Raw genomic sequence first — 25,965 nt, 5'->3', positions numbered from 1 at the left:
GAGCCCTACTCTGGGGTGATGTTTGCATGTTCCCTTGTTAACCCCGTACACGTGTATGAGGTCGTCTTCCAGACCGGAGACAGAGTGATGTAGACTAATGCAACTTCTCTAAGCACCGTATGTTGTTGACTACAGTTTGTAACATCTCTGTCTGCCCTTCCTATGGGCTGCCTCATCCCCGCCGATTGGAACACCGTCCAGGAATGTGCTTGCACGAGCATACATAATTAGGGGAACAGAGCATGTGGACAAATACAATTGATGCATGCGCACTGTACAGTGAGAGTTGCTCCGTCCCATGAATACTCTTGTGTGCAGTATATGTTGTGTTGGTAGCAAGGGTTTAATGTAGGGGCTTAATTCCATCCATGGCTCGCAAAATCTCCAGGGAACTTCTGCAAGTCCTGGCTCCAGAATATATGATGATTTCCTTTGAGAGCACCCTTTCCCTTCATAGTCCGGAAACTTCAACTAGTCCAGAAACTTCAAAATATGGCAGCCAGGCTGGTCACTGGTACACCTAGGGGTGACCATATTACATCAGTTTTAAAATCTCTTTGTTGGCTGCCAATTAGTTTCCGGGCAAAGTATAAAGTGTTGGTTATCATCTTTAAAGCTCTACATGGTTTGGGTCCAGCTACCTGCGGGATCGCCTTCTCCCGTACAATCTGCCCCTCACACTCAGGTCCTCTGGGAAGAATTTACTTCCGCCAGTAAAAACTAGATTAACAACTGTTACCCAGAGGACCTTCTCTTCTGCTTCTCCCAGACTGTGGAATGGCCTGCCGGAGGAGATTCATCAACTTTACAGTCTTTCAGCATTTAAGAAAGCTATAAAGACTGATCTATTCTGGCAGGACTATCCAGTGGAATTTTAGGATGCTTTTAGGGGTGTTTTAACAGTGTATAATATGTTTTTAATCAGTATTTTATACTCATTGTTGTTCCCTGCCTTGATCCAAACGGAGAGGCAGGTAAGAAATAAAATTATTATTATTATTATTATTATTATTATTATTATTATTATTATTATTAGCCTAACCACAGCCTGTCTTGCATAACTGTGTTTATTGCATGTGCCTTTTAGGCGAACTTGTTCCCCAATACTTTCCCCTTAGAAATTAACCTCTGGCTGCGTGAGGGGTAGTGGTGGTAGAGTAGCCAGGACCAGTAGCCAGCCAGAATTCATGGTCACCATTGTCTGTGTTACCCTTGTGATTCAGGCAAGGGATGTGGGATCTTGTCTCTGAGGCTGGTCTGAGATTCGAAGGCACTTGGCAGCAGGAAAGTCTCCTTGGCCCCTTTCTTGCTGTGGGCTGGGACAAGCTCCACAAATGCGCGCTTCAGAATAAAATATGTGCTTGCTGCTGGCAAGTGTGTTTGGGTATCCTTGGGGATACTGAAGGGATCTCAGCCCTGCTTAGTTTGGCCACGTAGGCATCATCAAAAAAGAGAAAATGCATCATAGCCATTGATATGAAAATGACTAGGAAATTACTAGTAGGCGCTCATAGTTTTATCCTCCCTGAATTTGTCTAATCCTTTTTTTAAGCTAGCCAAGCTGGTGGCCAACAGTTTATCTTTTGGTAGCAGATCCCACAGTTTATGTGCTGTATGAAGAAGGGCATCCTTTCCTCCGTCCTGAAGAACCATAGATCTGTCTCGCTCAGTGTCTCTACACTGACTGACAGCGACTCTCTAAAGCAGCCTTCCTCAACCTGGGGCGCTCCAGATGTGTTGGACTACAACTCCCAGAATGCCCTGGCTGGGGCATTCTGGGAGATGCAGTCCAATACATCTGGAGCGCCCCAGGTTGAGGAAGGCTGCTCTAAAGTTTTCAAGAGAGAAGACTTCCCCAACTTGCCTCTGCAGGATCAGGGCCAGGTTAGGGCCAACATTCCTGGAGGAGAAGGCTATCAATAACTACTACTTCTGATGGCTATGTGCTACCTCCAGTTTCAGAGGTAGTAAGGCTATATGCACCAATTGCTGGGGAACATGGGCGGGAGGGTGCTGTTACACTTGTGTTCTGCTTGTGGGTTCCTGGTTGACAGCTGGTTGGCCACTGTGTGAACAGTATTGGACTGGATGGACCTTTGGTCTGATCCAGCATGGCTCTTGTTATGTTCTTTCGTTCTTACTTGCCTGGGGATACTGGGAATTGAATCAGAGACCTTCTGCATGTCCTCTTTCATTGAGCTATGGCCCCCATCCCAAGTTGATAGGAGTGCACCAGTTTGGGCAACCCCCCCCCCCCCAGCCCGGCCCCATGAAATATAGGAGAACTGCTTTCTTTGGGAGTTTGGAGCAGTTTTATTGCAACCCTCGTAACCTTGGCAGACAATCCGAGCTGGGGCTTGCAAGTGAACGTGTTGTGTGTTGAAAAATGTGGCTCTCCTCCTTTCCTCCGTCTTTAAGGAGTGGCTCAGGACTCCTAAACTCTGTGTGATTTGTGTCTGTGTGTGCAAAAGTTGCTCCGCAGAATAACAAGTTCCTATCTGATGGTATGTATTGTTGGGAAGGGAGGCGGGTGTCACGCCCTCCATGGTGAGTGATGCCGCGCTCTGTCTGGGTAAACACTACCTATCCCCGCAATGTGGCTGGGAGCAGGAACAGGGACAGGTTGGGGCCTATGTTGCCTTGCTTGAGTTGGGATGTGTGCCAGATTGTTGTTTAGGGGTATAACGTGGGGCTCTGATGCTTCCCCCCCATCTTCCCCCATGCCAAGGAGGGATACCCAAATGCAGAGGAGGAGGGGTGTTTGAGGTGTACCCTGACTCAGCAGAGCAGCTGTGAACGGGATTTTCTAAGCATTATTTTGGAAAATGGACTATGTGGGAGGAGGAATACAGGTGAATCAGTCAAAGTTGATTTCACACAGGTTCTCATTTTTCCATGTTTAAGTTTGTTCCGTCCCGTTTCTGCATCGGATTGTGAAATACTTTTTTGACCTGTCTGCATGAAAATGTGTGTGTATTTTCATGTGTGTTTTAAAAGAATATACACATTTAAGTGTATCCAATGTTTTGTGGGGTTTTTTTGCACTTTCAAGGTATGTATTTTTTCAAGCAATTTCCCCTTCATTGAATAAAGTGCTTTGGTGTGAATTTTTTCAAAGTTTACGCATTTTTGTATTTACGCACTTTTGTTTTCAAAAGTCTGCATTTTTGTACTGTGTGTGTGTGTGTGTGTGTGTGTGTGAAGTGCATCACAGACTTGGCTACGACCTGTATCTGAGGCAGTCAGCTTATATACACTGGTTGCTGGGGAACATGGGTGGGAGGGTGCTGTTGCACCGTGTCCTGCTTGTGGTTCATGGTCAACAGACGGTTGGCCAGTGTGTGAACAGAGTGCTGGATTAGATGGACCCTTGGTCTGAGCCAGCTGGGCTCTTCTTATGTTCCTATGACATAAAATATGGATTTCGAGATCCAAATGCATTCTGATTTGTGTTTAGGTTTGTGAAGTGCAAAATATGCACAGCAATGTGGACTGAACACATTTCTCACCCATCCCTAATTGTCAGTGGGGGCGGGGCAGTGACAGGGTCTGTTTCTGAAGAGGAAAATGGGGAGTTTGTGCTATTTGGGGAAAGTGTTTCCACTAGCACTCTTTGTGGGTGTGCATATGTGCAAATCCTTCTTCCTAAAAATTATAGAACTGGATCTTTGAATAGCCTTGTAAATAAGCCCATGGAAGGCATTAGTTTAGTTTGTGGATTCTTTTTGTTGTTGTTAACCTGCTAAGAGTTCCCATTCTTGCCATGGAGAAGGGGAGTCTCCTTTATTTTACCAGCATGCTAAGAGGCTAGCTAAAATAAAAGAAGGGCATCTCTCAAGTAGACTGGTGGAGAAGAGGCAGGATGCTCTTTTAGCCCACCTTCATCTGCTATCTGCATCTCTGTGGATGCTGGGAAACCCTCTCCTCTTCAGCTGGCACAGAAACCCAAGGACTGTGGGGGGAGAAGGGACAAAGCGATCTGCCCTCCAACACCACCCCCACTCACCCACGTTGAATTGCTAGTCTCCAGTGGCAACCAGGTGAGTTGTTAAACTCAAGGCTGCATTAAAATGTTGATTCTAAGGATGTATTAAGGTGGATTCCTGCATTGTGCAGGGGGTTGGACTCGATGGCCTTATAGGCCCCTTCCAACGCAACATTTCTATGATTCTGTAACCACTTCATGGAAATCTGGTCTCTCTTCGTTGTGTTTTGTTACAAAGGAATGGTGCCCTATAAGCTTCCAATACACCAAACATCATTCTGGAGGGTGCTAATTAAATGAGACGTGCTATAAGAACGTTCTACTGATCATGTAACTCAAATATGAATGGGAACGGTTTCTTTTTATATCTTTTATTTGAATAGTTGACCATTTCTTTATTTGTTGACTGTAAGCTCCATTGTATTATGCACAATAATTCAATAAAACAAAATTGTTGTTGTTTTATTAAATACTTCTGCAGCTTTAATCCCAAATTCTTCCTTTTCTTGGCCTCTGGGCAGAAACTGGGCCACACCTGCATTCTTACATACCCTAGCGCTCTGTTAGGGTAAAACAGCGAAGTTATGAACTTGAGCTTAGTACGGATGGATTTGATTTGTTGAGAAAAAGGCTGTTTTTAAATCAAGTAACCCGTTGGTATTTCATGGCTTTCCTAAACAATGTTGCATACTAATTGGTTAATCTAACCATGAAAACATGTTAAGTTAAAATTTAACAGAGCTTTTGTGCTATCTGAGAGAATATGCTTTGAATAATTTCATATATATATATATATATAAATATATATTATCTTGATATTTTTACTAGCTTTAGAAAATGTTAAACAGTACATTGCTTATTTATTGGATAGCTGTTAATGATGTGTGTTAAGCTGCAGTGCATTGGGAATGTTAATTGGAAATAAATTGCATACACAAAACAGCACATTATCTTTTATTAATCAAATCAGACTTTTCACATAGTTGTGCCCTTCTTCTTTCCAGTGCTCTGATTCGATTCTGTTCTTTCACCTGTAATGCATAATTATCATGGCTTCTCCTGTCCCAGAAACACAAATTAGCTAACAATCCAGGTTTTCCTCATTGAAGCCAGTGTGCTTTTGTTTGTTGGTAGACAATTTAAAGGTCTAGAAGTTTCCAGCAGCAAGGGCTGTCTGCTTAGTGGGCACTGAAGTTTATTTCCACAAGACAAAAAATAAATGCCCTTTTGCTTGCATGTTTTTTTTTTAAAAAAAACAAAAAATGTAACACTACAATCTTTACATGTATACTCAGAAGTAAGACCCATTGAGTTCAATGGGACTTGCTCCCAGGATTGCAACCTAAATACTTGTAGTTTTAAGAAGTGAACAAATTGCAGAACCAAGGTACTTAAAAAATATAAGGAGTATAAAAGATCACCCAGTTGTGGATTCTCCTGATTAAACCATCCCCAATTGTAGGGTGACCATATGAAAAGGAGGACAGGGCTCCTGTATCTTTAACAGTTCTATAAAAAAAGAAGAATTTCAGCAGTTGTCATTTGTATGCATGCAGCACCTGGTGAACTTTCCTCTTCATCATAACAGGTATTCTAGAGTGACCAGATACAAAAGAGTGCAGGGCTCCTGCAGCTTTAATTGTTGTGATGAAGAGGGAATTTCACCAGGTGCTGCATGCATACAAATGACAACTGCTGAACGTCTTCTTTTTTATACAACTGTTAAAGATACAGGAGCCCTGTCCTCCTTTTCATAAGGTCACCCTATCCAGATGTTTGGACTATCAAGTCCCTGAATCCCCCAGCCGGTATGTCATGGTTCATAATGCCCCATCTCAAAAAGATACCCCCCTTCTTTAATTACATAGGAAAGCAGCCTTTATTCAAACATTTTTGATGGACTTTGATTCAGTTCTAAGAGACTGTGAGTCCTATCGATGCAGATTTAATGTTAACCAGGTTATTTGTTTTGTTTTTAAAGAGTAACTTAAGATATTCAGGGCGGAAATTGGCTTTTTTTGGGTTGTTTAATTCAAAATTCTATCCACTCTGCTTTAGCTAGGAGTAGCCAGCTTTTTTTTTAATAGCCTCACCCTTGTGCTTTTGAGCAGTCATCATTTATCTCCATGCCAGGAAAAGCAGGTTCATCTGCTTAAATTTATGTGTGCGGGGTTGCTGTTAAAGGCGCAGGGACAGTGGAAAAGACGGATAGCCTAAACTTAGCATGAAAGAAGCCCCTGTGTCTGTGCTTGTATGGACTACTGGTAGAGCCCCTGGGCAGCTGGTGACTCCCTGCGAGCCCAGTCGGGCAGCGCCCCGTGTTTCCTAGCCTTCGTGTGAATGTGCAGGTATCGAACGTTGCATATTAGTGCTCAGATTTTCTGTACTGATATATGAATCGCCTTGACTAGCAGCCTGCCGTCATTCAATAGTTCCATTATGACCTTCCGCACAGTTGGCTTTCTTTGCGGGGGGAAGTATTTTCTGCGATAAAGAAACCAGGTGTAGTTTTTTCCTTTTTTTTTTTAAAAAAAAAGAAACATCTGTATTGGGATGATATAAAAACCTAGCTGAGCCTTGTTGTGGTTGTTGTTTTAAATCTTGTAGGAAAGCGGTGGAGCAGCAGCAAAGAGTCCCGCTCTCCAGCTAGGCTGCAGCGGCCTCTCGTCTCCTGCAGGGGGAGCTGGCACACAGCCTCTGTCCCCGCAGCGGAGACAGGTGGGTGGGGTTTTTTCCAGGCCCCCTTTGAAAGGCTGCAAAGAGAGCCGGTGTTCAGGGGTCACAGCCTTTCATGGGCCTGGAATAGCTTTGCCCTGACAGCTCCAAGAAGAGTGCTAGGCAGGAGCATATAAAGTGCACATGTCCCGCACTCTTAACTGCACTCTGCTTTTCTCTCTCCTCCACCCCCCCCCCCCCCCCCGGGTCCCCTTTTTTCTTCGCCGCTCCTGACATGCTGTTGTTGCAGTCCTGGTGTCGGGTGCTTGGGCCGACCGCTGGGCCTCCTCCTGGCCTTTCTTTCCCTCTCCTTTCGACCTCGCCATGGCCGCTCCCTCCACATGCAGGCCTGCTGAATCCTTCATGCCAGATGCATTGTCAGAGGCGAGGCTGCTCCGTCCAGCACGGGGCTGTGAGGCAGACAGGCAAGGGTTGATGGAGATAGGAAGTCTGTGTTTTGCCTCTCTGAGTAAGGTCGACTTCCGAGACAATTATCCAGCAAGCGTGTGGGCGGAAGCAAACATGCTCCAGAGCTTTGGTCCCTTTTTAGTAAGGGATATTTGTGAGGTTTATTTGGAGGTACAAGGCACCGTCTCCCTACGGTTGTTCAATGCTTCGGCTCCAGATGCGAATTCCGAGCTCGGTCTGAAGCGCTTTGGATCCCTGTGCCGTGTGAGTCCCCCTGGGTTCCTTACCTCGACCCGTCGTGAGTGCTGCAGCCTTCAGGGCCATTTTAAAATGGCGACTCCCTTGAAGCGGCCTGGACGGCTGCAGATGCTCACAGTGGGTCCAGGTGAAGAGCAGGGGCTCTTGTGGGGGCGGGGAGGCTTGGCAGGTGCCCAGGAAAACTGGGCACCACCCCTTTGCCCAGCATGTCCAATGTCCTCAAGTAGGTAGGTTGGCAATGGAGGCTGGTGGCTCCAATGTCAGTGGGTCAGTAAATCCGCTCCAGGTTTCAGTCCGAACTCAGAACTCTGTAGAGCTTTCCAATGTGCAGAGCAAGGTGCAAAGAAAGATCCAAGACTGGGCTGCTGTTTGAGATTTATAGATGAGTAGAAGAATCCAGAGAGCCAACCTTCTTAACCAGTAGGGTCCCCATCCGCTATCCCCGCTGTTCCGTGTTGGTATCAGGATTGAGGCGGGGTGGCTTTGGCAAGATGTCCTCTGTGGGGTCTTCCTCCTAGAATGCCCTTCTTCTCCTAGGTCCAGCCTTCTCTGCTGCCCAGAAGAAGCTGCTGTTCCTTCTGTTCGGTTTTTGCATTGCTCACGCACTTGGAGTGAGCTGGAGAATGGAGGGGAGGGGAGGGGAAGGCACAACAGAGAAGGGGGAGGACCAGTGAGACCGGAGGGCTGGTGACCAGTCAAGGCTGGTAGCTCTGATGTCTGTGGGGTGGTGAATCCGCTCCGGGTTTCAGTCAGAACACTAAAGGAACTATCTAAACTGCTTTTTTTAGAGTTCTGATTGGTTCTGACTGAATCCCAGAAAAGATTCACAGTCCCGCTGGCATCGGAGCCACCAGCCTCCACTATAGGTTGAGCTGCACACCTGAGCTCTGTTCCATCCAAGGTTTGGTTGCACCTCAAACATAACCACTGGTTTTGAAGGGAGTGTGCGTGGAGGGGAATTGTACAGCTGTTTTCCTCTTCTTAAAAATAAAGTGGGGATAGTTGTGTGCTCTAGTGCAAAGGGCCTTCAATTTTTGCCCCTGGTCCCAGCCAACAGTTCATGAAATTGGCAGGGAAAGGTAACTTTGTTAGTGTTATATAGCCCTTTTTAAAATGCAGGTCAGCAAATGATACCGTAGGTGGAGGGCTCTAAAGTTGAGGGTTTTTTGGTTTTTTTAAGTGGTGAAGGCTACCAGAAGGAGGCGTGATACTGGTACCAACCACCTGGTACCTGTGATTCTTGTGCAACCATATTCCACACATCCCTTTCAATAGCATTGCCTGTGCTAGCTTGAGGGATGCATCTTGTGTTTCAGTTTTGTACTAGAGAGGAAAATTAACGTTTTTTGTTTCTCCTGCGGCAGAAGCATTACCTTGAGGCAAACTGTCTGGATGCCTCCTCCCCAAAGAATAGCAGCACACCTATCGCACACGTGAAATACCCACTCATGAAACACCCTGCCGGATGGGTGACAAAGTTAGATATTCTTGTTAGTCCAGCAGTCTTTTGGTTCCAGGGAGAACAAGTCTGGGCAGACGGGGAAAACGAAGGCTCCTTCTGAATGGCAAGAGTGTCTCCTTAATAGAATGTAGGTGGGCATTTCGACTTTGGGGATCAGCATGTGGAAAGAGCCTCCCCTCAGGGGTTGGGCCTTCTCTGCTGTCGCTCTGTGTGGTGGTGCCTTTGTGTTTGCAAAACGCATGTCAGCGGGAAAAGTGCAACCTCAGGTTCGCTGCCACAGGCAGCTTTTTGTCTCGGACAAAGGGCCTCACTTCGTAGGCCTTTGTGCTGCCGTTCAGAATGTTGCTGGGATTAATTGTGCCAATAGGTGCCTGAATGCAGAGAGCACAAGGCGGCTTGCTCCAGCCATAATTATCTCCTGAGCTGGGCAGGGAATCAAAACTTGGACAGGGGAGGTTCGTGCTGTGGTGGCAGCAGCACTGGTTTGATGCTGTCCTTGGGACTCCCTCAGCTAACATGCAGTTTCCGTTGCGGTGATAATGAAACACATCCAGTTTCTCCGTCTCTCTCTTTCATGTCCTCACCTGGGTGAATCCCCACGCAATTTCAGAAGTTGAAACTGTTGTTTTTACTGTGGAAGGTGTATATGTTGATTCACTGGCGTGGCAATTCACTGCCAGAACCTTTATGAATGCTGTTGAAAGAGTCCTTGTCTGTGCAGGCTGCAGCATAAAGAGCCTTTGGCTTCTCTTGTATTTTATTTTATTTTATTGTGAACCTAACTAGCCTAATATGATCAAAGTGTGAGGGTCCCTTGTTTCTAGTATTGTACCCATTCTATATGGGTGGCAGTTAGGGATGCCAGAGGTATCAGTGTTTGGGGCTGGAGCTCAGTGAGATTTTGCTAGCTCAGCCCTCCAGACACCAGCTCGCAGATCTTTGATCTGGCTTGATTCAGTGTGTACTGACTTGGGCAAGCTTGTGGTTTTCAGCTATTTTATTATTTGTGCAAATCACAATGTGGGCAAATCGCAATTTGCGCAGATTTGCCTCTGGGAACATTGCCGGAAGTCGGAATTTGCGCAAAATTGCGACCGTTAATAGCGCAATTTGTGCAAAATTGTAGGTACAAATAGTCCTTTGTGCCTGCATTTTTATGGAAATTGCACGGTTTATGGCTGCAATTTTGCAGCAATTGCAATTTCCATAAATATTCCTAGCTGTGAATTTGTGCAAATCGCAGGTCTTGGACAAAAAAAAAGAAAGACCTGAGCTCTTGCCACGTGCCTGCAGACTGCCCTGCAGACTGTCCTACACACATGCTGGGGTCAGGCAACTGACGGGAATCCGGTGAGTGGAGCGTGAACAGGACACAGGGCGGGGGTTCACCCATTCCTAGCGTCAGTCCACAATTTTCTCTGTATTTTGGTCTCTGTCTACAACAGCACTCGCTTCAAGATATATCTGCATGATAAGAGGTGGCAAACTCTTTGTCCTTGTCCTGGTATGTTTTTCCTGGGTCATTCAACATGCATTTCCTACTTACACACACAAAGGGCAGCACACAAATTGCACTCTTGAGTACATATGCTAGCCTGCTGTGGTCCTGGTTGGAACCTTTCCATGCAATCAAGGTGCCTTGAAGGTAGGAGTGCCAATTTGCTGGTTGAGATGGCAGGCTGCAACACCTCCTCGCCAGTGCGTTTACCTGTGATGGAGCACCCCAGCCTGCCATGTTACCTGCCAAGAACGTTGCAGAGTTCTGTGATGTCAGTCCAAACAGTTAGTACCTCTTAATGTGGTTCTGACTTGCCCTCGGAGTCTTAATCAGAGACACCACCCATCATGAGATACATGCTGCCTTCCCCAGTATGTTGTCTTGGGACATATCCCAGGAAAATCGGCTGGTGCAGCCACACCCTTTGCTCTGTGGTCTGTGCTGGCTTCTCCCCTTTAAGCTTCTTCCCCTTGGCTTGGCTGTGGTTGATCTCTTTCATCCCCCATAACTTTCATTCCCTGTAACTCCTTTTCTGCTTGTCTTCATGAAGGTCATACCTAATCTGTGGGTTTGCCTATGCTGTTTCAGAGCTTCCAAGCCTGGCTGTTCAGGCTTAGTGGGTGTCTTGAGTCTCTGCTGCTCCACATAATAGACTTGCTTGGGCAGACCTGTGCACATGTCTGTGCACTATGGGGTTCGCTTATTTATTTATTTATTTATTGCATTTACATCCTGCCTGTTTTCCTCCAAGAAACCCAAGGAGACCTACCTAATTCTCTTCCTTCCTCTCCATTTTATCCTCACAACAACAACCCTGTGTGGTAGGTTGGGCTGAAAATCTGTGACTGGCCCAAAGTCACCCAGTGAGCTTCCATGGCCGAGCGGGGACCAGAACCCGGATCTCCCTACTCCCGGTCCAAAACTCTGACCACTGTACCACACTGGCTCCCTTGGCTGAGGGAAGGTCAAACGGCGTCTCTCTGGGATGCTTATTTCCCACTTGAGGAAAGAATGCAGGAAATTCCATCAGTCCAAGTCTCTTTTGATAAGATCCACCCATCCTGTGTTCCCCCAACTCCTTTTATGTTACACATTTCATTACATCCCTATTAGCAAATGCTTAATTTCTAACAAGGGCCACATTCAGAATTGAGCAAAGCCTATAGGGCCAGGAATGCTTGTTCCATTCCACCAACTTGCTCCCATGGAAACCGTGATTCCGGCAAAGGGTCCTTTTTAATCTCCTTCTTCCCTCACAGTGAACAGCAACTGAGCCATAGCTCAGTGACAGAGCACATGCTTTGTATGCAGAAGGTCCCAGGTTCAATCCTGGGCATCTCCAGGTAGGGCTGGAAAAACTCCTGCTTGAAACCCTGGAGAGCCGCTGCTGCCAGTCAGTGTTGACAATACCGGGCTAGCTGGACCAATGGTCTGACTTAATGTGAAGTAGTTTCCTATGTAGCAGTGGTTCTTCTGGCAGAGTTCTCTCTTTGCATACCTCAGCTGCTGGCTCTCTTTGGCCTAGCTGAGGGCCAAGCTAGACATGGTGGTAAATGTGAGAACGCTAGTTTCCCCCTTCTGTAACGTCTAATAGAACTTGGCTCATTTGCGATATTCTGCTTCCATCTGCCTTCCAGTCCACATTGTGGGTGGCCTGTTGATAGTGTATGTCCGTGAGGAAGAGGAGCATGCTGGGATGTTGTGACATGAGGTACGTTCGGTTAGAAGTTACCTGGATGGCCGGCAGACACTAGATCAGTGGCTGCCATAATTGGTTTGGCCTTTGTATATAGAAGGAGAATTCTATGGCAGAATCTCTGCTCAAATGAAGGATTAAAAGGCTGAGTTCAGACGACACACTCATCAACTGGTGTAATAGGAACAGAATGGGAAACAGCCGTTGAGTAGTGTGTCGTCCGTACTCAGCCAAGGAGTCCTCAATTTGTGTTGTAGCTCAGGTGGAAACAGCTGAACTGCATGACAGTGGAGGCTGTGCTGGCAAATAGGAAGCAACTGGTTGCTGGATTAGACCCACTCATCTACCTATTCCTGCACTATGTCTTTTGTATCCACTAATTTCTGGGCTGCTGCCTTGGCCCTTTGAAGGTGTCCAAATTGCTGAAACTTTTCACCTTTAATTTAAAGCAGCCTCTCTCCTTCTGTCATCTCGGCTTCTCATTCAGTTCTTTCTCATTAACTCCAGCGTTCCTCGAAGCGCTCACATTTCTGTAGTTATTCACATTTCTGCAGCTGCTCATCTAACCACATCTGTCTTCCTGGTTGCCCACAATCCCAAGCCACCTCAGTATAGGTGGGTGGGTGTACTTAAAACAGCAACAAAAATGCTCTATTGACTCCCTTTTTCTGCACCAGTGCTCTGCGTTATGGTATCGGTGGAGTAGACTTTCTTGGAAAGGCAGAGAGCAGGCTGTGATCCAGCAAGGAAGGGAGTGTGCCAGATTATCCCAAGGCCCAAGATGGGCATGCTTCACTTGCATGATGAATCAGTATGTGTATAATTATTATGGGTCAACATACGGAATTACATTGGCCAGTTCATATGTAATGCTAAACCATGGTTTGGTACCATAGCAATGTGTGTTTTGTGGATGTGCTGACTCTATTATTATTATTATTATTATTATTATTATTATTATTATTATTATTATTACTACTATTTTTCATGTGTTCCTCTTAATTAGTTAGTTTCTAGCTTTCCATTGTAGGGGCAAACTATTGTTTGTGCTTGCTTGTAAGCCAGGGGTTTGATTTGGTTTGGGATGTTGATTTGCAGGGCAGGTGCAAACCACATTTGCTGATTCAGATCTAACAGCAAACTAGGAAGGGGAAGGATGGAGGAGAGTGTGCACACATTCCTGTAACACCAAACTATGGTTTGACACGACATACGTATCTTCCCAGGATGTTAAATTTAGTGACTTTCTGCCTGTATTCCAGGAAATGCAAGGCTTTCTTTGACAGTTATTGGGTTCTCCATGAGAAGATCTGAACATTAGTTTGCCAGCGCTCTGCTTGGTAGTTTTCAACTATGGAAGTTCATAGGAGTAGAATTTCCTTTAATGATTGAAGTCACTTCACAGCTGAAATTCACTCTCCAAATCAGTGTGATGAAGCCAACCTAATTCATGTTTAAAGTTTAGATTTGCTTTAGATTAACTGTCTCTAGGACTGCTGAGATAGACACCAGCTCCATGGGGGCTGCATTCAGAAGACCAGGAAGCATGGTAAAGCCACTTCAGTGCTTGCCTGTGGTGCCTGTAGCCAGGCATGGTGGGATTTATGATCATCTGCAGCCTACGGCCACATGTTTAAGCCCAGGGAGAGGGGTGCAAGGATGTGATCATAGGCAACAGCCTCTCTGTTAGGTTACAGGTTTCATGTTGGTGAGCTTGAATCAACCCCTTGACTTGTATTGGAGTATCCACAGGTTTTGCTTCAATATGCCAAAACTTGTTCTAAAAAAGAAGCAGCCTGAGATGACTTGGCCCAGCATTCCCCAACCTGATGCTTTCGGACTACAACTTCCATCGTCCCTGACCATTGGCCATGCTGGCTGGGCCCGAGGGGAATTGTGCTCCAGGACAGCTGGGGTGTGCCAGGTTGGGGAAGGCTGATTTAGGCATATAATTTAATGAAGATGTGACAGAGGTGGTACAGACCAAGCAGGGTAGGCGGTGGAGGTCCAGTTGATGGTATAGCCTTTGCTGGCAGATGAATCCCCTGGATCACCTTTTGCAATGGCAGTCCTTTCTCACAGTCCCTTGGTGTGTCCTGTGATAGACCTGAAGGGAGTCGCTTACTTCTCTAGATTTACTGCCTATTTTTGATGGCATTGAAAAGAAAAAGGTTCTCCTGACAAGCAAATTTCCTTGCTTCTTGATGTGGCTGCTGAACTTTTTGAAAGAGGAGGACTTCCCTGTTTTACAGTTGGGAGCAATAAGGCTACAATGTGATGGTGACTGAAGGTTTTATTACTCTCTGCATTAACAATGATCAACTTGTGGTGTTCATCTGGTGGTTGGCGGAGGCGGGGGGCTTGCCTAAATACATGAAAATGTTCAGGAAAAGTGGGAGCATTCTTTTTGAAATACTTTGCTTATATTAAACCAAAGGTTTTCCATTTTACTATATCATGTGATTTAGGTGGACTTCAGATAACAGAGTTGATGATATAGACATAAATTAACCTTTTCCGAACATGGTTCTAACTAGAATCATAGAATCATAGAATAACAGAGTTAGAAGGGGCCTACAAGGCCATCGAGTCCAACCCCTGCTCAATGCAGGAATCCACTCTAAAGCATCCCTGACAGATGCTTGTCCAGCTGCCTCTTGAAGGCCTCTAGTGTGGGAGAGCTCACAACCTCCCTAGGTCACTGATTCCATTGTCGTACTGCTCTAACAGTCAGGAAGTTTTTCCTAATGTCCAGCTGGAATCTGGCTTCCTTTAACTTGAGCCCGTTATTTCGTGTCCTCCGAAGGCAGAAGATGCTCCAGTTTGGGGAGAGGAAAGGAATATCTAAATTTTAAACAAATTTCACTTAATTGTTTTAATGCTCTCTGTTCATGCATTCTGTCACCACCTGGAGTCTGTGTTCCCTGATTAGCTGGAATCACTGTGTTCAGCAAGAAGACTGTTTGTTTCTTTTTTAAAAAATGATGCCAAATTAGCTGTAGCGAGGGGTAGTGGACAAGCCCCGACAAGGCAGGCATTTGCAGGACTTCTTATGAAACAATCCCCTTGCCCACACTCCTGCCACACATGCACACACACACAGCTCTCAATTTGTTATATACATCTTTGCTTGCTGGATTTTAAGGTCCATCAACAGCTCTTTGCTCCGCAAGTCGTAGTTTGCCCCTGCCAATTTTGTGGCAGTGTTTCTTTAAAAGAAAAGAAAAAAGCTACAAAAAAATCTTGCATAATGGAACATCGCACAAACCATAACCAAAACACAGCATAATATTGGCAGCGAGACAAAATATACAATAAAATATGCATTGAAATATGCAAAAATAAAAATATGCCAAACATGCATTAAAAAAAGAAACATAGTGAAGGAAAGAGGAGTGGGGAAAGCACGTAACATTCAAGTCATCAGAATTAGAACTGGAGGCGGAGAAGGCTTGGTTTTAAGGTCTTCCAATGCGATATGTTAGTGGTGACCTTCAGCTGATCTGCTAGTGTTGAGAGCCCGTGAAAGCCTGAAGAATGGCAGCCCCTTGCCTATAGCTTGGAAAAAACGAGGCTAAGGGGAGATATGATAGAGGTGTACAAAATTATGCATGGTGTGGAGAATGTAGGGAGACACTTTTCTTCCGCTCTCAAAATACTAGAACCCAATGGGGTCATCCCATGAAGCTGATTGGTGGGAGACCCAGGACAAATAAAAGGAAGTACTTCTTCACACAGCGCAGAGTTAAATTATGGAACTCACTACCACAAGATGTAGTGATGGCCACCAATTTGGATGGCTTTAAAAGGGGGTTAGATAAATTCCTGGAGGCGAAGGCTATCCATGGCTACTAGCCCTGATGGTTGTGTGCTCTCTCCAGTATTCGAGGCAGTAAGCCTGTGTGCACTAGTTGCTGGGGAACATGGGTGGGAGGGTGCTGTTGCACCATGTCCTGTTTGTTCATCCCTGGCCGATGGCTCGTTGGCCACTGTGTGAACAGAGTGCTGGTCTAGATAGACCCTTGGTCTGATCCAGCATGGCACTTCCTATGTTCTTATACTCAGCTAGAGAATCCTATTTTATGGGGCAGGAGCTCCAGTGTAGATCGAAAACGCATGTTGTCTTCATTCTGGCTTCCAAGGCTCTGACTAGTCATTTCTCAGAGGAGAATGACATGAGAGATGGACAGGACTCATAAGCTTGGGATAAAATTTACCCAACCTAGTACCCTCCAAATGTACAGCAACTCCCACGATTCCCAGCCAACATGGACAAATAGCAGTGGGGGTGCATGCCATGCACAATTTTTTTGGCAAGAAACCAACTGTTCTGGATCGAGGCCCAACATAACTATTTACCTTTCAGATTAGAAGTAGCCACCTGAAGCAATCTTCTTCTTGTTGTTCTAGAAAAGCATAAAGGCTCTGCATGCCCATACTAGAAAGGATTTGCCCCGTTGATTGTTTTGCCTGGGCCTTTAAAGCCAGAGGAGCGCCGCCAGAAAATGACAAGTTGGCAACCCTATGACCACCTACCTTGGAAAATGTTAGAATGGGCTGAGGGTCCATTGCTGTTTTTTCTCTTCTCTCTTCCCCTTCTCCCTGCCCCCATTTTCCCCCCCATTTCAGTGGTTGAAAAGAACCTCGCTGGCTTTTCCTCCTTTCTCTTTTCATGCTTTCTTTTTGTGGTTGGCTGCTCACTGAGATTTCTAATTATTGTAAGGATGGTTTTTTTATATATATATTTTTAGCTCGCTCTGTAGGCTTGTGCCTCCTTGCTCAGCGTCTGCCTCTCTCAGGTGAGCTCGCAAATTCTGACAAAATCAGGATTCAAGCGGCACATCTCCTGTCAGAACGCAGCATCTGTCATGGATCAGCACACTCCGGCTGAACATACTTCTGAGAAGGGCATTTCCTGAGGGGGCTGCACTCTGTGTGTGTGTGTGTGTGTGTGTTGGCTTCACATTTTGGACACGCACTGAACAGGAAGGCAAAGTTGACGGGAAGCCTAGGAGTTTCTGCATTTTTCCTTTTGGTTCATTCTGCTGGCTCTCCCCAGGCAGGGCCCTTCTTGCTCCCACCTCTCCGGTGGGAATGAAGCAGGGTTGAATGAAGCATCAATTAAAACAAGCATTGATTTAATCATTAAATCAATGATTAAAAAAAAATCTGATTTTTTAAATTTAAATTGGATTTTTTTTTATTTAAATTGGATTTTTTTAAAATTTAAATTGGATTTTTTTAAAATAAAATGCTTTTTGAGGAAAAATCTATCTAAAGATAGTTTTCTGTTTAAGATACGTTATAGTCCAAAGGTTATTCATCATGAAATAAGGATTAGTTTTTAATTATGTAGCATGAGGCTGTTTAAATTTTTTGGTAAATGAACTCCATTAATCCATTCACAATGTCATGCTCTTCCAGAGGTTTCTGTAAGATTATTTTTCTCTTTCCAATAAAGTACAGCAAAAAAGTTGTCCAAATATGAATGATTAAGCTATTAAACTGGAGATAATTCACCTCACAATAATTTCATAATTATCTATCTATGATGTAGTTCTAATAGTATAACCAAATCAGCATTGTTTTTGATATAACTGTAAAACTTATCTGAAAAGTTGCTATTCTAAAAATGAAACCTTCATCTGGTTGTAAATATTAAGATTATACCTGCAAGAATGAGTCTTTGGTAACTCTGAGTTGTGTGAAATACAGCCAGGAAGAGTGCACTTTTTTTTTTCTAAAGCTTTTAAAACTTGATTTTGATCTTACTTTTATACTGCTAGTTTTACTCTACCCTGTGCCTGTTTGGTGCATTCTCTTCCCCTCCTTATTGTTTTATTATGATTCTATTAGACTGTATGCCTATGCGGCAGGTTTTTGCTATTTTATTGTTTTACTCTGTACAGCACCATGTACACTAATGGTGCTAAATAAATAAACAAATAAATAATAATAATAATAATAATAATAATAATAATTAAATCGAGTCTTTCTGACTAGTGATTTAAATCGTGATTTAAATAATGATTTAAATCAAATCCACCCTGGAATGAAGCAAAACAAACCCGTGAACAAAACAGATTCTACCTCCAAGTGGAAGGAAGACTGTCAGGCACAGGCCTCATAACGCTAAGAACTTGCTTTGTTTTGAAATGGTGCTGAAGTTACCTCAGCTTTGCAAATAATGTTGGTATTACACCAATGTCATTAGCACTGCTGGCTCCAGGTTTTTGGGAGCCCTTGGTCATAGAATCATAGAATAGCAGAGTTGGAAGGGGCCTACAAGGCCATCGAGTCCAACCCCCTGCTCAATGCAGGAATCCACCCTAAAGCATCCCTGACAGATGCTTGTCCAGCTGCCTCTTGAAGGCCTCTAGTGTGGGAGAGCCCACGACCTCCCTAGGTAACTTATTCCATTGTTGTACTGCTCTAACAGTCAGGAAGTTCTTCCTGATGTCCAGCTGGAATCTGGCTTCCTTTAACTTGAGCCCGTTATTCCGTGTCCTGCACTCTGGGAGGATCGAGAAGAGATCCTGGCCCTCCTCTGTGTGACAACCTTTTAAGGCTTACTAAGTGGCCCCCTCCCTCAGTAAATCTACGTTCTCATTGCCACTTTCACGAGTGACTGTTTCTCCTCATCTTCTTATCATTGCTAAGCCCCTGCTTTCTTGACAGGCAGAGAGCCAATGAGCAAGCAGGCCGTGGCATCTTCACTCTTCCTTCTCACCACCATGGTTGTCTGGGCCAAAACGAGAGGTGGGTGAAGAAGCCGGTTGCAACGGCAGAGGAGAAGCAACTTCGGGGGATTCTTGCCAGTAGGCCGCTGCTTAGGACGGTGCCCAACCACACCTACCCTTAATAACCCGCCTGGTTATTAGCCTGCAAAAAACATTCAGTTGCCTGCCCCACTTGTGAATTCTGGCACAATAAAGGTCTCGTAGGAAAATATATTATTTTTCAGTTTATAGAACCTTGCGTTCTTTGTTGCCTGGAGACTTTTCTGCCTCACCGTAGGAGACCACATGTTCGGCTCTTGTTTACAAGTCTCCATTGCACATTTCCAGTTCTTTAGCCTTGGGCATATCAATTCCCCTGGGGGTTCCCCCAAGTTGTTTTGTCTGCCAAAGATGCCTGCTGCTGAGCTCCTTGATTTGAACGAGTATTTTAAGTATTGGGGCATGGTAGAAAAGCCATGGTTTTGTGGTGGGACCTGCAACAAAATTCTGCAGTGTGGCGTGCACATATTCAGGATACTCCGTTCCACTCTCCATCATTCCACTCTCCGTTCCATCATTTAGGGTATTTGGTTTGTTTTTGTATTTCAGTATATCCTTGCTTTCCCCGGGTCTGCTGATAACCTCCCTCTTGTGCTGCTACTCTTATCAACCTGATTAATTGCAAATCCCAAATCAGGAGCAATAATTGGGATTAATGAATACACAATTCTTATGCATGTGGCGTTGATGAGAAAAATAGAAGAACTTAAAGTATAGATTATAGGTTCAGTTCAGGCAGCTATTCCTTGTGAAAACAGTCCGTCTCTTAGTGAATAAACTGGGTTGTTAGATGCTTTGGCCAAAGGATTTGTTTCCTCAGAGAGCCGGATGCTTGTTCCGGGGCTGGATTAACCACCATGCTAAGTAAGCTACAGAATGAGTTCCCAGTCAAATTACGGGCTTCTGCTATATAATTATTAAGGAGCACTTCTGTGAACAGATTGGGCCTATCCTGCTTGTTGTGTTCTGCTCCTTTTTGGAAGTTACCACAGGTCAAAACAGAGATGCTGTTTATGACATGGCAGATGTTGTGTTTTCTGGCTATGGTGGAGGCTGAATAACATCTGCAGCATAAAGAGCTGAATTATCAGTCCGCTTTAAACCATGGTGGATTTCTGCCAGAGAGCTAAAGTCTGTGCCCTTCTGAGTGCTTTCTTTTTTGGCTTGTCTCAAAATAAACGCATTATGTATGTTTCTGAATATCCTTGACCGTCATTGGCCTAAGCAGCAGAATTATGAATAACGTCCTGAGAATGGATGAAAGTTAGATGTGCCTTCTAACATGCACACACATTCAAATTAGCGGTGATGATGATGATGATGATGATGATGATGATGATAGCAACTTATTTGGGTAAGCCTCAGGTGTTGGAACAGGGAGGGAAAGGTTCAGCATGAGCAGTAATAGCCATAGTTTGTATCTTTGCCTATTGTAAGATGAGCAGAAACACCCAGCCATCTTGGATGGCAATGTTGGAGGTGCTTGGCGGCACAGCTGTGTTCCTCATGCAGTTTTCCCTTACCTACCCAGGGCATCTGTAGTGTAGTGGTTAGAGTGTTAGACTGGGACTCAAGAGACCAGAGTTCTAGTCCCCACTCGGCCATGAAGCTCACTGGGTGACAAGGTGGATCGTGTTTGATATCTTGGGCTTCTTGGAGGAAAGGCGGAGGATATACATGGAGCAAATAAATTTTTTAAAAATAGCTAGAAGACCGTAAACAGACACGTTCTTGTTTTCACCACAAGCTACAAATCAGGACTGGTTTTGTGACCTGCTTTTGCCACATTGCTGCCAGTGTCGCAAACTGTTTGACTCTGTGCCTCTTGGTCTTTGCGGCAGACTTCAGTGGGCTTTCAAAAGCCCGCGCTGCTTTGGGGCCACCCTTATCTAGTTACGGTCCCAGCAGCTTCCCAAACGAACTGTTTTCAGAGCAAGTGCTCTCTCTTTCTCCGCCTGTTTGTCTGTCTGTCTGTTTGTGTCAGTCTCTTTTCGCCCCCAAGTCTGGGGCTGGGACTTGGGAGGTTCTGTGGGGAATGCTGACGGGGAGGTTTGACTGCTAATCCGCTGCTGGAATGTTGGCCAGACGGTCAAATTCTTCTCCCTTATTTTAAAACACACACAAGTGAGCAATATGGGGAAGGCTCAGAGAAGCAGCCTCCTGTTCCTCTGCTGCTGGATAAACCTGCTTCTGGGTTGCACCGCCCTAGTCATGGGAAAAGAGCCGCTTCAACCGGAGCATCGGTAAATACACACCAACGCCGCCAAAGTGTAGGAGCAGGGGGGAGGAATAGACAGCTCTTCCTATTTGCTCGGTGCAGAAGAGAGGAATGGGATAAGCTTGAAAAGGGCGATTGTAATAAGGCTAGACCAAGGGGAAAGTGGCAGTACATTCTTCCAGCCATGAAGTTCAACCTTTACATGAGACCTTGTTGCCTTGCAAGCTTCATCTCGTTGCTTGTCCTTTAAGATTCTCTTAGAGGCAGCCTTTACTGTTTGGAAATGTTCTCCCTAGGCAGATTCCCCTCACCAGTTGTCTTGGACTACAACTCCCATCAGCCCCAGCCAGCATGACCAGTGGTTGGGAATGCTGAGAGTTCCAGTCCGAAACATCTCGAGGGCAGCAGTTTGGAAAAGACCATCTCAGGGTTTTTGTGTCCGGGTTACAGCCCTGTTGGTTGGTTTGGTTGTGTGACACCCCCACCCCCGAGCATATGCAGAGTGCCTCCCCTGGACCGCTGTGTCACCACAGCCCCACATTCCCACATCTGGCTTTAGTAGTAAGCCCACACTTGCTCATCCCATCTCCCCATTAGCACCCAATAGCACGGAGGCCCAGGGCCACGTATTCTTTCTCGTCCCTATTGTGGGTTACTATTTATGGTGTCCAAGATGAGCTTCAGCCCTTTTTATTTACTTTTTGAGGAGCAAAATTGTCTTTATGAAACAGTGACCATAAAGCTGTGTTTTATTTCCCTCTCCCTCTTTCTTCCACCCTCTAGAAACACTGATGGATACGAAGTGGGTGACGTCTGAGTTGGCATGGACAGCTCATCCAGAGACTGGGGTAAGATGTTCCATTCGCCAGAGAGGGGGGTTGGAAAAGAGGTTGAAGCCTAAAATGGATAGAATAATCAGCCAAAAAAAAAAAAAAAAAAAGTATCTCCTTGCTTTCTTGTGAATCTCCCCAGCTTAATGAATTCATCTCTCAGTGGAACCATACAAAGCCCTAGCAGTTGCCAAGGTTCACTCCGAAGGGCCCTGGTAGACCATGAAGCCTCACTAGCCCCAGAGGTTTAGGCCTGTAAAAATGATGTGAATTGGACATTGCAAAATTTGCCTTCTGGGGAGCATTCACAGTTATCCATGCTCTCATAACCTCTCATTTAGATTACAGCAATGCGTTATACGTGGGGCTGCCTTTGAAAATGGTCCAGAAACTTCAAGTGGTACAAAACAGGGCAGCACGTTTACTAACAGGGAATGGCCGACGAGACCACATCATTGGCTGCCAGTCCAGGTCCAGGCCTGATTCAAAGTGCTGGTATTAACATTCAAAGCCCTAAATGGCTTGGGGCCAGGTTATTTGAAGGAACGCCGCCTCCCATATGTGCCTGCCCAGACCTTAAGATCATCCACAGGGGTCCTTCTCCGTGAGCCCCTGCCAAAGGAAGTGAGGCAGGTGGCTACTAGGAGGAGGGCTTTCTCTGATGTAGCACCTTTTTATTCTCCCAGTATTTTAACAGTCTATAAATTAATTTTAACTTTGCTGTTTTAAATTTGTGTTTCTGGACTGCTGCTGATTTTATCCTGGTTGTGCTTTTATATTGTATTATATATTATGGTTTTATACTGTTGTTTTATACTTTGAATGGTCTTAATTTTTGTGAACCGCCCAGAGAGCTTCGGCTGTTGGGCGGTATAGAAATGCAATAAATAAATAAATACACGAGAGTGACATTTACTGCATTCTTAATATAATCTGTGAGGGTTTTTTTTAAGAAGAGTTTTAAATTGTGGGGTCTATGATTTTGTAGCAGTGCTTGAGGAAGAGGTGGAAGTAGTGTAGGCAAGGAATGGTGAGGTGTGTGGATAGATGTACGTTATCTGGACTCCATGAAGGGGAGAGAGAGAGGTCATTGTAACAGGAAACAGAGGTTTACTTTTCCCCTTGGAAAACCAGGTCCTTATGCAGAAATCGCAAGTGTATTTTTGAAGATGCCTCCACAACCCCTGGAAGTAATTTTAAAAAGTGCCCTTTGGGCAGGGTGCTTTTAGAAGGAGAAAATGCAGTGTCATTATCCAAGTTCTACTTGTGCAGAGAATTTTGGGTGTGCAAAACCGAAGCCTTTGGAGACTATGTTGGCTCCCATCGTATCACCACATTCTAGTGTAACACCATCACACCTATTTTTTTCCCTCTGGTTTGTCTCCACGTTTTTTACCTCTGTTTCATAAGCATTGCAAGGGCTCCATCTCACACGGTCCCTTTCACATGGGTTTTTGCTTGTTTGCTCTTCCACTCCACTCTGCCCCTTCTCCTTCCTCCTCCAGTGCAGTGGTTGTGGTACTCTGATGGGCGTGGGCTCTTTTCCTACTTCGCTCTGTCTTTGTTATCTAGCGATTACTTCAAAGTTTCATCTGGGCTCCGTTTCTGTGGGCAATGGAGGACGGGGTGGTTGGAGCACTAAAAAGTCCATTCAACCGACTAACAAGTCCCTACGACGACTGCGCTGGAGGAGAACTGCCCCAGCCTTCCCTTTCGTCAGCAAAACTCCATTAGCACACACACCCAACAAAGGAAAAAGCGAGAGGGGAAAATAATCCAGACTTTCCCCGCACCAAAATAAAACAGAACAAGAGAGGGGAACGGGCAAGATGAGTGCAGGACAGGGACGATGTCATGTGAGTACTGTGCTGCAAAACCGCATACCAGGAATGGTGAATGTGCGACGAATCACCGGTGTGATGGAGCTCTTAACAAACAGGACCCACAACACTTTATTTATAATTGTTTCTAGCTATTTTAAATTGTTCTGTACTCTGTATGTTTTAATTTTGTTTTAAGTCACCTTGAGTCTTTTTTTTTTTTTTAGGAAGGCACCTGAGAAATTCAACAAATAATAATAATTATAGGACCAGGCTTAACATGTTTAGCCAACTCCCCGTGACGCACTTCAGTGTCCCCATTTACTTTTTCTTTCACATTTGGATTCAGTCCTATGGAGAAAACTAAACTGTTGCCTTGGAGATATGGCGCATAGGCTGACCTCGGGGTAGATACCAAAAAGATGTTATAATAAATAAATAAAAATCAGATTTTACATTTTTTACCATATTTCTTCGATTCTAAGACACCATCAATTGTAAGTCACACACTAATTTCAGTACCACCAACAGGAAAAAAAAAGCTTTGATTCTAAGAAATAATAAACGCACTCGCGATTCTAAGACACACCCCGTTTTTAGAGATGTTTATATGGGGGGAAAAGTGTGTCTTAGAATCGAAGAAATACAGTAATTAGATTTTTAAAATTTAAATCTGTTTTTTAAATAATAAAGAAATACTAAATTTCTCTCACTTAAAAATTGTAACTGTTGTAGCATAGTTACGATTAAAAACAGTAAACCTACACTTACAGCCCTATAAAAATGAAGTTACTTACCAATAAAACACAGCCATTCATTTCGTTTTTTCAATTCATGAAAATGGCTCTGTCCAGTCTAACTATCAGCTCTTGCTTCTTGAAATATGGGATTTCATTTTCTTTCACTGAAGCCGTATGTGTAAAGACACAGGCTAGATGGGTTCGTTATTCTGTGCTTATGGAGTTGGGTCAAGCAAAGCAGAGACGTTAGCTAAGACAGAAAAGCAATATAGCAGAGTAGGTTAGAAAGCATACCCCAAAATAAGATTTTTCAAAAAATATAATTATTATTTCTTCTGCTTAGTGACGACCAAGCCTTGCTTTGACCTGTCATCATGTTTTTTGTTCGTGTGTTTTTGTGAGGCGAAAATAGAGTGAAGGAAAAGGAGCAACACTAGCAAGGAAAGATGCACCTTCTTGTGTTCCTATACTAATACTAAAGCTGCAATCCTATACCCACTTACCTGGAACTAAGCCCCATTAAACTCAATGGGACTTATTTTTAAGGAGACATGTATAGGATGGTGCTATTAATCTCAGACTGTTGTTGACCCTATATGGAAATATTTTAAAGGAAGTTAAAAAAAAAAAGGAAACCATTCTCATCTCTCTCTCTCTCTCTCTCTCTCTCTCTCTCTCTCTCTCTCTCTCTCTCTATATATATATAGTGAGACTATATATATATATAGCGAGACAGAGAGATGCAAAGCCTGCTTGTAAGAATGAAGCCAGGTAAATAATACTTTATTCAGTTGTAATTTGACGTGACTGAGCGGTCAGATTTGCACCATTGATCAGGAAATATATGAAAACGTTTAAATCAAACTTTTTTCTTGCTGATTTTAAATCACCTTGATTAAAAAGAATCCACCCTGCTGACCTCACCCTTACTTTGGGGGATTCCCCAGGTTGGGTGTGTGTGCATGCAATGTACATACCTGTAATGTATATGCAGGTATACAGACACACACACACACACACACACACACACACACACACACACGATACTCATCCATGTTGTGCATTTTGCTAGCCTCACAACTCCTTGGTTGCTCCTTCTTGGTAACATCAAAAGTAGCCTTGATGGCGCTGAGTGACCTCCTGCTTGTTCACTAATATTATTAAATCATGTTGTTCCTTAATAACTTTATTGGCTGTGTGACCGCAAAAGAGGCTTTTGCAAGTTGATACAGGCAGATGTTGCCTGGTTTATTTCTTCTCACGGCTCAGGCTATTGTTCCTGCAGTTTGATTGGAATTTTTTTTATTTTATTTATTTATTTATTGCATTTTTATACCGCCCAATAGCCGAAGCTCCCTGGGCAGTTCACAAAAATTAAAACCATTCGAAGTCTAAAACGAACAGTATAAAAACATGATATAAAATACAATATAAAAGCACAACCAGGATAATTTTTCTCTGCCACTTTTGAGCGCTAGGAACTTGATGTTTTGTTTTCCAGCCTCACCCTCTCCCCTAGATAATGAATGCTCTGCATGTAGGGCCCTATTCTGCTC

At 44.4% G+C, this 25,965-nt stretch overlaps 1 protein-coding gene across 4 annotated transcripts in view; it reads left to right on the top strand.

The window, feature by feature from the left end:
* Positions 1-25,965, top strand: part of EPHB3 (EPH receptor B3) — a 105,051-nt gene that overhangs the window by 16,439 nt on the left and 62,647 nt on the right. For all 4 annotated transcript variants that reach the window (XM_063131891.1, XM_063131889.1, XM_063131890.1 and 1 more), the window contains exon 2: positions 21,803-21,867. In XM_063131891.1, the coding sequence (XP_062987961.1) occupies positions 21,811-21,867 (57 nt within the window). In that variant the 5' untranslated portion in view covers positions 21,803-21,810. The remainder of the gene's footprint in view (positions 1-21,802; positions 21,868-25,965) is intronic.

This window comes from Elgaria multicarinata, chromosome 8 (assembly GCF_023053635.1).
Source record: "Elgaria multicarinata webbii isolate HBS135686 ecotype San Diego chromosome 8, rElgMul1.1.pri, whole genome shotgun sequence".
In the NCBI taxonomy this organism is placed as follows: Eukaryota; Metazoa; Chordata; class Lepidosauria; order Squamata; family Anguidae; genus Elgaria; species Elgaria multicarinata.
This window is presented reverse-complemented; position numbering and strand designations above follow the sequence as displayed.